The following is a 14143-nucleotide window of genomic DNA, read 5'->3' on the forward strand; positions in this document are numbered from 1 at the left end:
CTTCATGATGCTGTTTGTTCTTCAGTGTTCTCTAACAAACCACTGAGGCCTTCACAGAACAAGTGTATTTATGCTGAGAGTAAATTGCACACAGTAGGACTCTATTAACTAATTAGATGACTTCTGAAGGCAATTGATTGCACTGGATTGTATTTAGAGGTATCAGAGTACGGCGGCTGAATACTAATGCACACCACATTTTTCAGATTTTTATTTGTTTAAAATTTTGAAGACCATTTATCATTTTCGTTTCACTTCACAATTATGTGCTACTCTGTGTTGGGCTATCACATAAAATCTCAATAAAAAACTTTTAAGTTCGTGGTTGTAAGGTGGAAAAATGTGAAAAAGTTCAAGGGGTATGAATACTTTTTCAAGGCACTGTATAAACAGTCATTCCACCAGCCTCTTTTTATTCTCTCTCTTTAAAGATATTCTGCCTTTTACATTTTTCAGGTTTAGGTCATAAAAAGAATTTTCCCCGACACCCGATTATTTTTGTTTAGTGGACCGAAAGCGACTGAATTAAAATCACAGAATTCCAATTTTATTATTTTTTTTAAAATAGAACAATTAATGAATTTAGAGCCATGTGACCCTAAATTCTCCGCTATTATTTCTTGGTTCACCATGACGCAATACAAGATACTACGGTACATCATGCATCACGTGGTGGGCTCTCCCTGTTCACGCAAGGCATTATGGGATACAAATTTGAAACAGGAGAGAAAAATAGAGGACACGAATGAAACGTGAAAGACCGACGACAGGAACGGAAAGCGAGAAGAAAAGACGTTATGTTATCTACGAAGGAACGGAAATGCAGGACCAAACTAATAAATATCAGCGGTCAGTGAGCACCTCGGTGTGATCAGCTGTTCGTTTAGCGACAGAATGATGGAACTGTCAGTGCACGGTCAAGGTAAACCTGCGCATGCGCACACACACGGACTTCCTCTGTCTGCTTGACTGCGCGAAGCGAGCGATTTCATGCACATTATTTGCTCGGGAATCCGCTCAAATTAAATAATTTCCCAGCCACAGAATGGCCTGTTTTTTTAAATATTACAGAAATGAACATATCTCACAATGACCAAATTTCGGAGGGAACTAAATTTCACCAGTTTTATGAAATTGAAAGGCTGTCTACTTTTAAGTTAATAAAATCAAATCTCTAATTAGAAGTCCAAGCACAAAATGTGCTGAGTCCAATCAGACCATTGGTGATGCTGTAGTACAAATTTTACAAACAATATTCCTTTTGCCGGCGGCACGGTGGTGTAGTGGTTAGCGCTGTCGCCTCACATCAAGAAGGTCCGGGTTCGAGCCCCGTGGCCGGCGAGGGCCTTTCTGTGCGGAGTTTGCATGTTCTCCCCGTGTCCGCGTGGGTTTCCTCCGGGTGCTCCAGTTTCCCCCACAGTCCAAAGACATGCAGGTTAGGTTAACTGGTGACTCTAAATTGAGCGTAGGTGTGAATGTGAGTGTGAATGGTTGTCTGTGTCTGTGTGTCAGCCCTGTGATGACCTGGCGACTTGTCCAGGGTGTACCCCGCCTTTCACCCGTAGTCAGCTGGGATAGGCTCCAGCTTGCCTGCGACCCTGTAGAACAGGATAAAGCGGCTACAGATAATGAGATGAGATGAGATTCCTTTTGCCCTTGAGTTCTTGACAAAAAATACCAAGAATCATTTAACTCCGCCCACTCAGATTTTGAGATCATTTGTATGATATGGGAAACTTACTTAAGATTAAACTTTTTATGAACGCTAACAGTCAACTCAGATTTATGAACGCTTATAATGAGACTCGTTAATCCATTAGTAGATGTTTATGCTTGTGTGCGTGTGTACTGAACCTATCAGCAGCCACTGGTTCTGCAGCGGGTTGGTGCTTCCTGGTGGGAACTTGACATCAGTGCTGGGCGTGATCTCACACTCAACCTGCCCATTCCCCACCGTCACGTCCGCCGTGGTCGGCCCCTCAATACGTGCCAGCGTGAGGCTGTGAGGCTGCCGGGAGGAAACGTCAGAGGTCAAAGGTCACTATCTGCAATGAAAGAGAATGGACAAGAGCGAAACTTACCACGACAGCGACTCCTTCATGGACGAGAGACGTGGAGGCATACAGGTGAGAATCCATTTTCCCTACGTACAGAGAGGGACTGGAGAAAAAAAAATACGGAACATTATACTTTTTATCCATTTATATTTACGTTTCACGGAACTGAAACAAGTCAGATCTCATTCTCATGTTCTAGCAGCTAGAAAGTCTTTCCCTCACCAGCTTCTCTTTTAGTTAATAAGATGAAAAAAAAATTACTGTTTGTCATGTTCGCGTTCAATCAACACCTTCTGACCAATCAGAATCCAGAAATCTACAGCGCCCATGAAGCAACAGGAGATTAAATCAGATCTCTGATGCTCTGCGTGCACGTCTTACACAAGCTGTGTTTTGGTGCTGTGCTGCTCCTGTGTAAACTGGTAGGTCCACCTCATGGTGTGCGAGTGTGCATTTTGTGCCGTAAATGTGAGATATCGCAGCGTTTCCGTAGCGACAGTGAGGTGAGGCACTCGCCGCAGGCTGTCCTGAATCCACAGGTAAACTCCAGCTACAGGGGATTCGAACTTCTGCATCCACAGCATGTCTCCCGAGTCACGGTCCACCGTCACCACCAGGCCGTCACTGCTCGATGCAAAGTGGGACATCCCTGTAACACACACACACACACAGGTGCTTAAAAACAACACATTCACAAAAGAATGCAGAATATGAGTGACGCTTTTACGTATCTGCACAGGTGGAACTTACTGTAATCATATTTTTGGTCGTCGTAGAGAGGAGCTGAGTAGTCGTTATAGGTCGCATTCCAGCGCAGTTCCTGTGTCTTGGTGTCAAACATGGTGATCATGTACTCTAAAAACAAACCGTAAAAATTAAAAGATAAAAGAAAAAAAACAGAACCAAGATCCTTTCATCACTGTATAATACTTAATAAATATAGGCTTCTGAGTTGGAATAATCTTGTTCTATTTAAAAATTGTTGTCTTGTATATAAAATCAGACAAAGCTTAGCCCCACCACCACTTTGCAGCCTCTTGCAATTTAGATCATCTGTAACCAGTGTTACTAGAGGGGCTGCTAGAGGTGATTGTGTAGTGCCTTTCAAGAAATCAACTTTTGGTCAGGCAGTTTTCACTTATAAAGCAGCTAGCGAATGGAATATAATCCCACAAAGTATAAGAGAGTCCAGTTCTTATAGTTCATTTAAATTTAGATTAAAGAAATGGCTGATAGACAACCAAGTCTGTCAGCATTAGTTTATGAGATGTTGTATCAGTATGAGTGAGTGTGTGTGTGTGTGTGTGTGGGTGCTGTGTGGGTGTGTGTAGGGGGATGGGGAGGAAGGGGGGAGGGTGTGTACTTCTGATGTGTGTGTGTGTGTGTGTGTGTGTGTGTGTGTGTGTGTGTGTGTGTGTGTGTGTGTGAGTGTGTGTGTGAGCCTCTGGTGCATATAGTTGTGTTGTGGAGATGTGTGTGTGTGTGTGTGTATGTGAGTACCTCAGGCTCCTCTATTGCGTGTGTGTGTGTGTTGTGTATCTCTGGTGTGTGAATGTGTGTGTGTGTGTGTGGGGGGGGGTGCTGTTTGTTGTAATTGTTTTATTTTTTTTTGCTTGCTCCTTTGGTAATTTATTCTTTTAATTGATAGGTAACTGCCATGCTCCTTCTGGCAGGGGGACTACCAATGGAAATTAGCCTTTTGGCTATAATTGGGTGCATTTACATTTTCTCTGTAAAATGTTAATTAATGTACAATGTCCCTCTATAACAAATAAATGTTAAAATAAAATAAAATAAATTAAAAAAATGAACGTATCTTATACTCTGTTCAGTCTGCTGTGTGTGTGAGAGTTAAAGGGGAACTGAAGTCATTTTTAAACTTGCTTTATTTCTTAATTAACGTGTTATTCAATTACATTTTCGGTTTTATTAACCTTATATTGTGACTCGTATTGGCATATTATATTACACTTATCAGCCTTTTCGGTTTTTAGCCGTGTCGAATATAGTTCGTTTGGCAGGCGTCGCTTATCCGCGCGATCTTTATGAGACTTGTGCGAGACTTCAAACGTGAAGTGTCGGCGCCGCTATTTTGAAAACTGTTTACACAGCGGCCAGATCGCCATATCATTCCATGAAATTGTTTTTCCAGTTTCCGGTTGAGAGTACGTTGTGCGCGTTCTGGCTGCCGCTTCTCACCGGAGCGTTTTTGTTTTATTTTATTTCTTTATCTATTTTTTTTTCTGTGTGTTTGTGTGGTTTGATGTTTGTTTGAATGTTTTGTCCACCGGTTGTGGTGTAGCTCCGGACCCAGTTTTGGGCGTTGGTTCCCTCCAGGCCTTGGTTCGCCGTGAGCGATGCCTGCGCTCCCAGCTGTGGACTGCAGTGAGCTCATTGCTCATTTTACATCGTGGTTGTCCAGCGCTCTGTGCTTTAATGCTTGGCGTGATGTTCCGAGCGATGTTGCTCAGTGGTGTCGCGGCGGCTGTGCAGGCGGTTTGGGACACACCAGCGCTCTGCGTGGCGAAGCTTCTCTGCTTGCCTTGTGAATTCATGGCGTGGTGTTCGAGCGATGTTGCTGGCGGCGGTGCTGGAGATGTGGGACCTGTTTTCGTGCGCCTTTTGGTGGGACTGTGGCTGCTACACCACGGGAATTACATCCTGACCCCTACTTGGTGGACTTTTTATTTTTATTTATTTATTTTTTATTATATTTTTCTGTTGTCTGTGTCTGTGTGTGTGTGTGTGTGTGTGTGTGTGTGTGTATGTTTGAACCTCCTGTAAAGCGTCTTTGAGTACCATGAAAAGCGCTATACAAAACAGATGTATTATTATTATTATAATTCCAATTTAGATTCATTTCGAGATTTGCCAGCTTCATCAGTGATGGAAAGTATTCCATATGACTTCGAACCAACGTGGAGTAGAGAAGAGTTGGAAAGACGACAGGATAAGGACAAGTCCGTCGTGCTGGTATTTACGTCATTACTGTCGCACAATTAAAACATGCCAGATCAGGCGGCTGGTGGGTTTTCAAAATAATAAATACTGTACATGCATGCATTTTTGTGATAAATCCATATTATACTGAGCGCATTTCCCACATAATCCTCACTAAGGTTTCGGACAGCACTACAAAATGGCGTCCCCACTACAGTATACAGTTAGGGCCATATATATTTGGACACTGACACAAATTTTGTTTTTTTACCTGTTTACTGAAACATATTCAAGTTATAGTTATATAATGGACATGGACATAAGGTCCAGGCTTTCAGCTTTCATTTGAGGGTATCCACATTAAAATTGGATGAAGGATTTAGGAGTTTCAGCTCCTTAACATGTGCCGCCCTGTTTTTAAAAGGACCAAAAGTAATTGGACAATTGACTCAAAGGCTATTTCATGGGCAGGTGTGGGAAATTCCTTCGTTATGTCATTCTCAATTAAGCAGATAAAAGGCCTGGAGTTGATTTGAGGTGTGGTGCTTGCATTTGGAAGATTTTGCTGTGAAGAAAACATGCGGTCAAAGGAGCTCTCCATGCAGGTGAAACAAGCCATCCTTAAGCTGCGAAAACAAAAAAAAACCATCCGAGAAATTGCTACAATATTAGGAGTGGCAAAATCTACAGTTTGGTACATCCTGAGAAAGAAAGAAAGAAAGAAAGAAAGAAAGAAAGCAAGCAAGCAAGCACTGGTGAACTCATCAATGCAAAAAGACCTGGACGCCCACAGAAGACAACAGTGGTGGTTGATCGCAGAATAATTTCCATGGTGAAGAGAAACCCCTTCACAACAGCCAACCAAGTGAACAACACTCTCCAGGAGGTAGGCGTATCAATATCCAAATCTACCATAAAGAGAAGACTGCATGAAAGTAAATACAGAGGGTTCACTGCACGGTGCAAGCCACTCATACGCCTCAAGAATAAAAAGGCTAGATTGGACTTTGCTAAAAAACATCTAAAAAAGCCAGCACAGTTCTGGAAGAACATTCTTTGGACAAATGAATCCAAGATCAACCTCTACCAGAATGATGGAAAGAAAAAAGTATGGCGAAGGCGTGGTACAGCTCATGATCCAAAGCATACCACATCATCTGTAAAACACGGCGGAAGCAGTGTGATGGCTTGGGCATGCATGGCTGCCAGTGGCACTGGGTCACTAGTGTTTATTGATGATGTGACACAGGACAGAAGCAGCCGGATGAATTCTGAGGTATTCAGAGACATACTGTGTGCTCAAATCCAGCCAGACTGATTGGTCGGCGTTTCATAATACAGATGGACAATGACCCAAAACATAAAGCCAAAGCAACCCAAGAGTTTATTAAAGCAAAGAAGTGGAATATTCTTGAATGGCCAAGTCAGTCACCTGATCTCAACCCAATTGAGCATGCATCGCACTTGTTAAAAGACGAAACTTCAGACAGAAAGGCCCACAAACAAATAGCAACTGAAAACCGCTGCAGTAAAGGCCTGGCAGAGCATTAAAAAGGAGGAAACACAGCGTCTGGTGATGTCCATGAGTTCAAGACTTCAGGCAGTCATTGCCAACAAAGGGTTTTCAACCAAGTATTAGAAATGAACATTTTATTTACAATTATTTAATTTGTCCAATTACTTTTGAGCCCCTGAAATGAAGGGATCGTGTTTAAAAAATGCTTTAGTTCCTCACATTTTTATGCAATCATTTTGTTCAACCCACTGAATTAAAGCTGAAAGTCTGAACTTCAACTGCATCTGAATTGTTTTGTTCACAATTCATTGTGGTAATGTACAGAACCAAAATTAGAAAAATGTTGTCTCTGTCCAAATATTTATGGACCTAACTGTATATATAGTGCCCTATACAGTGAGTGATTTCGGACACAGGGAAAACTTCCGGCTTGATTACGTCAGCATTCGAAGGAGGGCGCGCGCGTCTTTTGACAACATTGGCAGATGTCGGTCACTTTGATTTCCGCTGTACGTTTTACTTCCGTCCTACGATGTCTCGCACAGGTCTCAATGAATCTCGTTTACGGCCATCGCTTTGACATATGGACTGATATATTACAGAGCATATTTCAAACACTCAACTTGCTATAGCAGTGACAAAATAGCTGTCAGAAATGTATGCCGATATTTAATAAAATGAGATAAACACAATTTTGATCGTAAAAAATTTGCCTTCAATTCTCCTTTAATTTGAAGCTGTGAAGCTAAATCAAGCGCATATTATTATTATTAGCAATAGTAGTTGCAGTAGTATTCTTTGTATATTCACAAGATGTGCAAAAAATTGTAGTAATGGAGGAAAAGGACCAAGTGAGATAAACTTTCACAGTTGAATAAATATTCCGAGATCCATGTACTGACCTGTGCGTCCGATGTAGAGGAGAGGAGCTGAAGGACAGATGGAATCAGAGGACGCGGTGCTTAAACTCGTCTGTTTCTCACCTGTCTGAGGATCCACTACAAACCATGTGTCTTGTTTTTTACCTGTACAACACACACACACACACACACACACACACACACACACACACACACACAGAAGCAGTGTGAATCTCGCTCTTTCAAATGATACAATACACGTCTCAGCATGTGCAGTACGATTTGATACAAAAACTAAACCAATGCAGTTAAACAACTAATGATTCAATACACTTCTGTTCACTAACGATCCGATATGATTCCATTCAATACAGTTACGTTCACTATTTCTCCAATATGATTTGATTCAGCATCGCTTTGAGTCGACAGAATTCAATTCACTACTGATTGATTCAATTTGATTGAGCATTTGATACACTTCAGATCCGGTGTGAGTCAAATGAATACAATTTGATACACTTCTGTACACTACTGAACTGGTCTGAGTTCCCCAAAAGCATCACAGCACAAAGATCATCGTTAAATGGTAGAGCGAGGAACACAATGAAGGCTCTCTCTCCTAGTTAAGACGCCCTTAGTGTTAAGAGGCTTTTGGGAAACCCACCGCTGAGCTGGGGTGGGTTTCCTGAAAGCCTCTTAAGGCCAAGAGTGCCTTTAACTACTGCTTAAAAGCCATCGTTAAGCGAATGTGGTTTTCCCGAACAACATCGTAGCCAAAGTAGTCCTTTAGTTTGCTCGGAAGTTATGAGAGACCCGGACCGCTCGTTCAAAACAAAGAGCGACTCGCTTGCAGCTGAATGCGCTACACCTCCGAGGGAATCTCACAGTCAACTGGGGAAACTGGTGTTGAATCTGCTGCCGGTGTCAATTATTTTTCTTGTACATTGCAAGTATGTCGAGTTAATTATTAAATAAATATATGCAAAACATTATGAATATATTGCAGTATGTTATGGACAGAAGTGGACAAAGTACCCAACTTCATTACTTAAGTCAAAGTACAGATCCCACTGGCCAAATGTTACTCTGATACAACCCTGATTCCAAAAAAGTTGGGACAAAGTACAAATTGTAAATAAAAACGGAATGTAATAATTTACAAATCTCAAAAACTGATCTTGTATTCACAATAGAACATAGACAACATATCAAATGTCAAAAGTGAGACATGTTGAAATTTCATGCCAAATATTGGCTCATTTGAAATTTCATGACAGCAACACATCTCAAAAAAGTTGGGACAGGGGCAATAAGAGGCTGGAAAAGTTAAAGGTACAAAAAAGGAACAGCTGGAGGACCAAATTGCAACTCATTAGGTCAATTGGCAATAGGTCATTAACATGACTGGGTATAAAAAGAGCATCTTGGAGTGGCAGCGGCTCTCAGAAGTAAAGATGGGAAGAGGATCACCAATCCCCTTAATTCTGCGCTGACAAATAGTGGAGCAATATCAGAAAGGAGTTCGACAGTGTAAAATTGCAAAGAGTTTGAACATATCATCATCTACAGTGCATAATATCATCAAAAGATTCAGAGAATCTGGAAGAATCTCTGTGCGTAAGGGTCAAGGCCGGAAAACCATACTGGGTGCCCGTGATCTTCGGGCCCTTAGACGGCACTGCATCACATACAGGCATGCTTCTGTATTGGAAATCATGAAATGGGCTCAGGAATATTTCCAGAGAACATTATCAGTCAACACAATTCACCGTGCCATCCGCCGTTGCCAGCTAAAACTCTATAGTTCAAAGAAGAAGCTGTATCTAAACATGATCCAGAAGCGCAGACGTCTTCTCTGGGCCAAGGCTCATTTAAAATGGACTGTGGCAAAGTGGAAAACTGTTCTGTGGTCAGATGAATCAACATTTGAAGTTCTTTATGGAAATCAGGGACGCCGTGTCATTCGGACTAAAGAGGAGAAGGACGACCCAAGTTGTTATCAGCGCTCAGTTCAGAAGCCTGCATCTCTGATGGTATGGGGTTGCATTAGTGCGTGTGGCATGGGCAGCTCACACATCTGGAAAGACACCATCAATGCTGAAAGGTATATCCAGGTTCTAGAGCAACATATGCTCCCATCCAGACGACGTCTCTTTCAGGGAAGACCTTGCATTTTCCAACATGACAATGCCAAACCACATACTGCATCAATTACAGCATCATGGCTGCGTAGAAGAAGGGTCCGGGTACTGAACTGGCCAGCCTGCAGTCCAGATCTTTCACCCATAGAAAACATTTGGCGCATCATAAAACGGAAGATACGACAAAAAAGACCTAAGACTGTTGAGCAACTAGAATCCTACATTAGACAAGAATGGGTTAACATTCACACACATCACATCACATTATCTCTAGCCGCTTTATCCTTCTACAGGGTCGCAGGCAAGCTGGAGCCTATCCCAGCTGACTACGGGCGAAAGGCGGGGTACACCCTGGACAAGTCGCCAGGTCATCACAGGGCTGACACATAGACACAGACAACCATTCACACTCACATTCACACCTACGGTCAATTTAGAGTCACCAGTTAACCTAACCTGCATGTCTTTGGACTGTGGGGGAAACCGGAGCACCCGGAGGAAACCCACGCGGACACGGGGAGAACATGCAAACTCCGCACAGAAAGGCCCTCGCCGGCCCCGGGGCTCGAACCCAGGACCTTCTTGCTGTGAGGCGACAGCGCTAACCACTACACCACCATGCCGCCTGGGTTAACATTCCTATCCCTAAACTTGAGCAACTTGTCTCCTCAGTCCCCAGACGTTTACAGACTGTTGTAAAGAGAAAAGGGGATGTCTCACAGTGGGAAACATGGCCTTGTCCCAACTTTTTTGAGATGTGTTGTTGTCATGAAATTTAAAATCACCTAATTTTTCTCTTTAAATGATACATTTTCTCAGTTTAAACATTTGATATGTCATCTATGTTCTATTCTGAATAAAATATGGAATTTTGAAACTTCCACATCATTGCATTCCGTTTTTATTTACAATCTGTACTTTGTCACAACTTTTTTGGAATCAGGGTTGTACAAGTGAAAATTCTCCAGTCATATTTTTACTTAGTTAAAGTACTGAAGTACTTGCTTTTAAAAATACTTGAGTATTAAAAGTACATTTTCTGTCAATGTATCGTTGTATTATTGCCACAGCGCTTACAAAACCTAACGCCTCTGAAGCAACCGACTGGATTTACTGACTAACTTGTAGAACCTGTAGAATAAACACCTGGTAGAACGTTACAAAATGAAACACAACTTACAACCAAGCAGAATCATCAATAAGATGCTCGCTATTTTTTCTCTTTGGCTACTGGTAAAAAAATATGTAGTAGCTATAGCAATTATGCAAGGTCATAAAAGCTACAATGTTAACGTTACCAAAGACAGAAATGTGAATTCACAAAATGAACGCATACTGTGCTGTCATGGTGGTTTAACGTTACGCTAGCTAGTCAATGAAACTCCACCTGACGTGCTAGCAAACTCTTTTCAAACTCAGAATCATATTGGGTAGCTAACGCTACTAGAAAAGAAAGATTTCTACATTCTGTTTATTTGGCAAGATTATGCTAAAACATATTTCCGAAAGGACTTCAGATAAGTTAACGTTATTCATGTTAGCGAAACTCCGTGTTTACTTGCTAACTAACAGTGTCCAAGTTAACTAGCCATGTGTTAACATTAGCCGTGGACAAGGCTACGACAACTTGGCGGGCAAATCCATATAAAGTCATTTGACTAACCAGACTGCATCGCTATTGCAACATTATCACTAGCTCTAAAGCACAGACAACTTCATTACAAGCTTTCTCTTGGAATAAACATTTACATACGAATACATATGCTTCTGCAGGTTGGACGGCGAGTTTTTGGAGGCCATGATGTGGTTCGTTTTCAGCAAGCATTTAAAACAAAATGAATCTTTAATCCTTTCCCCAGAGCATTCCCCAGAAGAACCGTCTCCTTCCATTCTGCCATCAACTGATGGTGTTAAATAACGCTGCTGAGAAATCACTGAACTTGATTTTATCCAGTCTATGGACGAGACGTGACCCTAGTGATTACTGATCGGCTGTCTCAGTGTCACCTGCGAAAAAACCAAATCACGTTTTAGAAAAGAAAAGAAAAAACATCCACTTTCAAAGCCGCTTCATAGTAACAAGTAACGAGGAGCTGGATAGAAATGTAGTGGAGTGAAAAGTACGATATTTGTCTTTCAAATGGAGTGAAGTTAAAGTCATAAGTTTCCAAAAATAATAATACTCAAGTCAGTGGCGTGCACAGATAGACACGAGGTGGTGCTCAAGCACCTGCCCCTCTGCCCTCTGTCCAAAAAAGTGCCCTTTTGAATTTTTTTTTTACAGTTTACTGAGGCCAATGTCGACATGATCTTTTAGAAAAGCCGCGGCATTAAAAGCGTGTGTGAAAATAATGTCCCGATGTGTGCCCCCTCCGCACACACACCGGACCTCTGTCTCTCTTGCTCTGTCACGTGAACAAGCGTGCAGTGCATTCAATGTGAGGTTGCAGCAGCATAGCGTCCTGGAAGCCACGGCCTTGTTGTAGCGCAGACAACACATCGGGCAGTCAGTCAGCTCTTCCCCTGCCAAACCAGCCAGGTAACACATGAATCGAGTGAAAATGTATTGTTTGCCCTCTAAGCCCAAGCTGTAATTATTTTGTCGTGAAGTAGCCCGTCGCATACAGAAACAACTGCACATAAGTATTATATTTTTTGCTAGACCATTTTCAGATTTAGGAAAACAAAAATTAATTTTTCTATTTTGTTCAACTAGAGATTCCTGGCAAAGTCAAAAAGCCTTGATGTAATAAATTAACATTAAGTGGTTGTTTTACACCTTTAAAAACTAAAACGGGTCAGTGGCGACCCGAACACAAGAGGAGGGTTAAATCTCAGACTTTTATAATAAGGTGTTCCACATGCGCAAAAAAGTGCCCTTTTTCCCCCCAGAGCACTTGCCCCCCAAAATGTCTGTGCACGCCACTGACTCAAGTCAAGTACAGATACTCAAAAAGTGTACTTAAGTACAGTACTCAAGTAAATGTATTTCATTACTCTTCACCTCTGGTTATGGAATTATGTACGGATATCGTAATGTCACACTGATATCGCCACATTTTAATCAAATTTAACTCCATTAGGCGAGCGATTCACTAATTTAGTGTCATAAATGAGACACTTCTCTGCACCTCTAACATTGTGTGTGTGCGTGTGCGCACAGAGAGAGAGAGAGAGAGAGAGAGAGAGAGAGAGAGAGAGGTTTTGCTCTGTGTGTAGTGTGTACCAAAGGAGGTTGAATTGACCTCCTATGGAGGTCACTTTATATATAAGGTCAGTTCAACCTCCTTTGGTACACACTACACACAGAGCAAAACCTCTCTCTCTCTCTCTCTCTCTCTCTCTCTCTCTGCACGCGCACGTACTTATAAGGGAGAACACTGCCCGCTTGGCATTGTGGATAACAGCTGAAATAATCCTGACTACATGATCGGGGGGTAACAGTGAAATGAGAGCGCACAGGGAACACATTTACAGTGGATATAAAAAGTCTACACACCCCGTTAAAATGAGAGGTTTTTCTGATGTAAAAAAAACGAGACCACAATAAGTAATTTCAAAACTTTTCCCACCTTTAATGTGACCTATAACCTGTACAATTCAACTGAAAAACAAACAAATCTGTTCGGGGGAAAAACATAAAAAATAAAGAATGTACAATAAGCTGGTTGCGTAAGTGTGCACACCCTTAAACTAATACTTTGTTGAAGCACCTTTTGATTTAATGACAGCATTCAGTCTTTGGGGTTCACACCGCCCATCAATTAAAATGACTCTGATTAACCCCAAATAAAGTTCAGACATTTACTCAGTTGCTCCTCCAGCAAAAGCCAGGGTTCACAGAGAGCTTACAAAGCGTCAGAGGGATCTCATTGTTGAAAGGTATCAGTCAGGAGAAGGGGACAAAAACATTTCCACGGCATTAGATATACCATGGAGCACAGTGAAGACCGTCGTCAAGAAGTGGAGAAAATATGGGACAACAGCGACATTACCAAGAACTGGACGTCCCTCCAAAATTGATGAAAAGACGACGAAAACTGGTCAGGGAGGCTGCCGAGAGGCCGACAGCAACACTGAAGGAGCTGCAGGAATTTCTGGCAAGTACTGGTTGGGTAGGGTCGCAAGACAGAAGCCTTTTCTTACAAAGAAAAACATCCAGGCCTGGCTAAATTTTGCGCAAAAAAAAAAAAACATCAACTCTCCCAAAAGCATGTGGGAAAATGTGTTCTGGTCTGATGAAACCAAAGTTGAACTTTTTGGCTACAATTCCAAAAGGTATGTTTGGTGCAAAAACAACACTGCGCATCACCAAAAGAACGCCATACCCACGGTGAAGCATGGTGGTGGCAGCATCATGTTTTGGGGTTGTTTTTCTTCAGCTGGAACAGGGGCTTTAGTCAAGGTGGAGGGAATTATGAACAGTTCTAAATACCAGTCAATTTTGGCCCAAAACCTTCAGGTGTCTGATAGAAAGCTGAAGATGAAGAGGAATTTCATCTTTCAGCACGACAATGACCCCAAAAAAGTTTTGGAACGGCCCAGCCAGATCCCAGACCGAAATCCAGTTGAAAATCTGTGGGGTGACCTGAAGAGGGCTGTGCACAAGAGACGCCCTCACAATCTGAC

The 14143-nt window shown here is 42.0% G+C and overlaps 1 protein-coding gene across 3 annotated transcripts in view; it reads right to left on the minus strand.

The window, feature by feature from the left end:
- ern2 (endoplasmic reticulum to nucleus signaling 2) overlaps positions 1 to 14143 on the minus strand; it is a 109447-nt gene that overhangs the window by 51619 nt on the left and 43685 nt on the right. For all 3 annotated transcript variants that reach the window (XM_060898564.1, XM_060898563.1, XM_060898565.1), the window contains exons 6-10: positions 7416 to 7538; positions 2808 to 2912; positions 2439 to 2706; positions 2082 to 2160; positions 1855 to 2008 (exon numbers count right to left, since the gene is read on the minus strand). In XM_060898564.1, coding sequence (XP_060754547.1) covers positions 1855 to 2008; positions 2082 to 2160; positions 2439 to 2706; positions 2808 to 2912; positions 7416 to 7538 — 729 coding nt within the window. The remainder of the gene's footprint in view (positions 1 to 1854; positions 2009 to 2081; positions 2161 to 2438; positions 2707 to 2807; positions 2913 to 7415; positions 7539 to 14143) is intronic.

The sequence above is a fragment of the Neoarius graeffei genome, chromosome 18 (genome assembly GCF_027579695.1).
Source record: "Neoarius graeffei isolate fNeoGra1 chromosome 18, fNeoGra1.pri, whole genome shotgun sequence".
NCBI classification, from domain to species: Eukaryota; Metazoa; Chordata; class Actinopteri; order Siluriformes; family Ariidae; genus Neoarius; species Neoarius graeffei.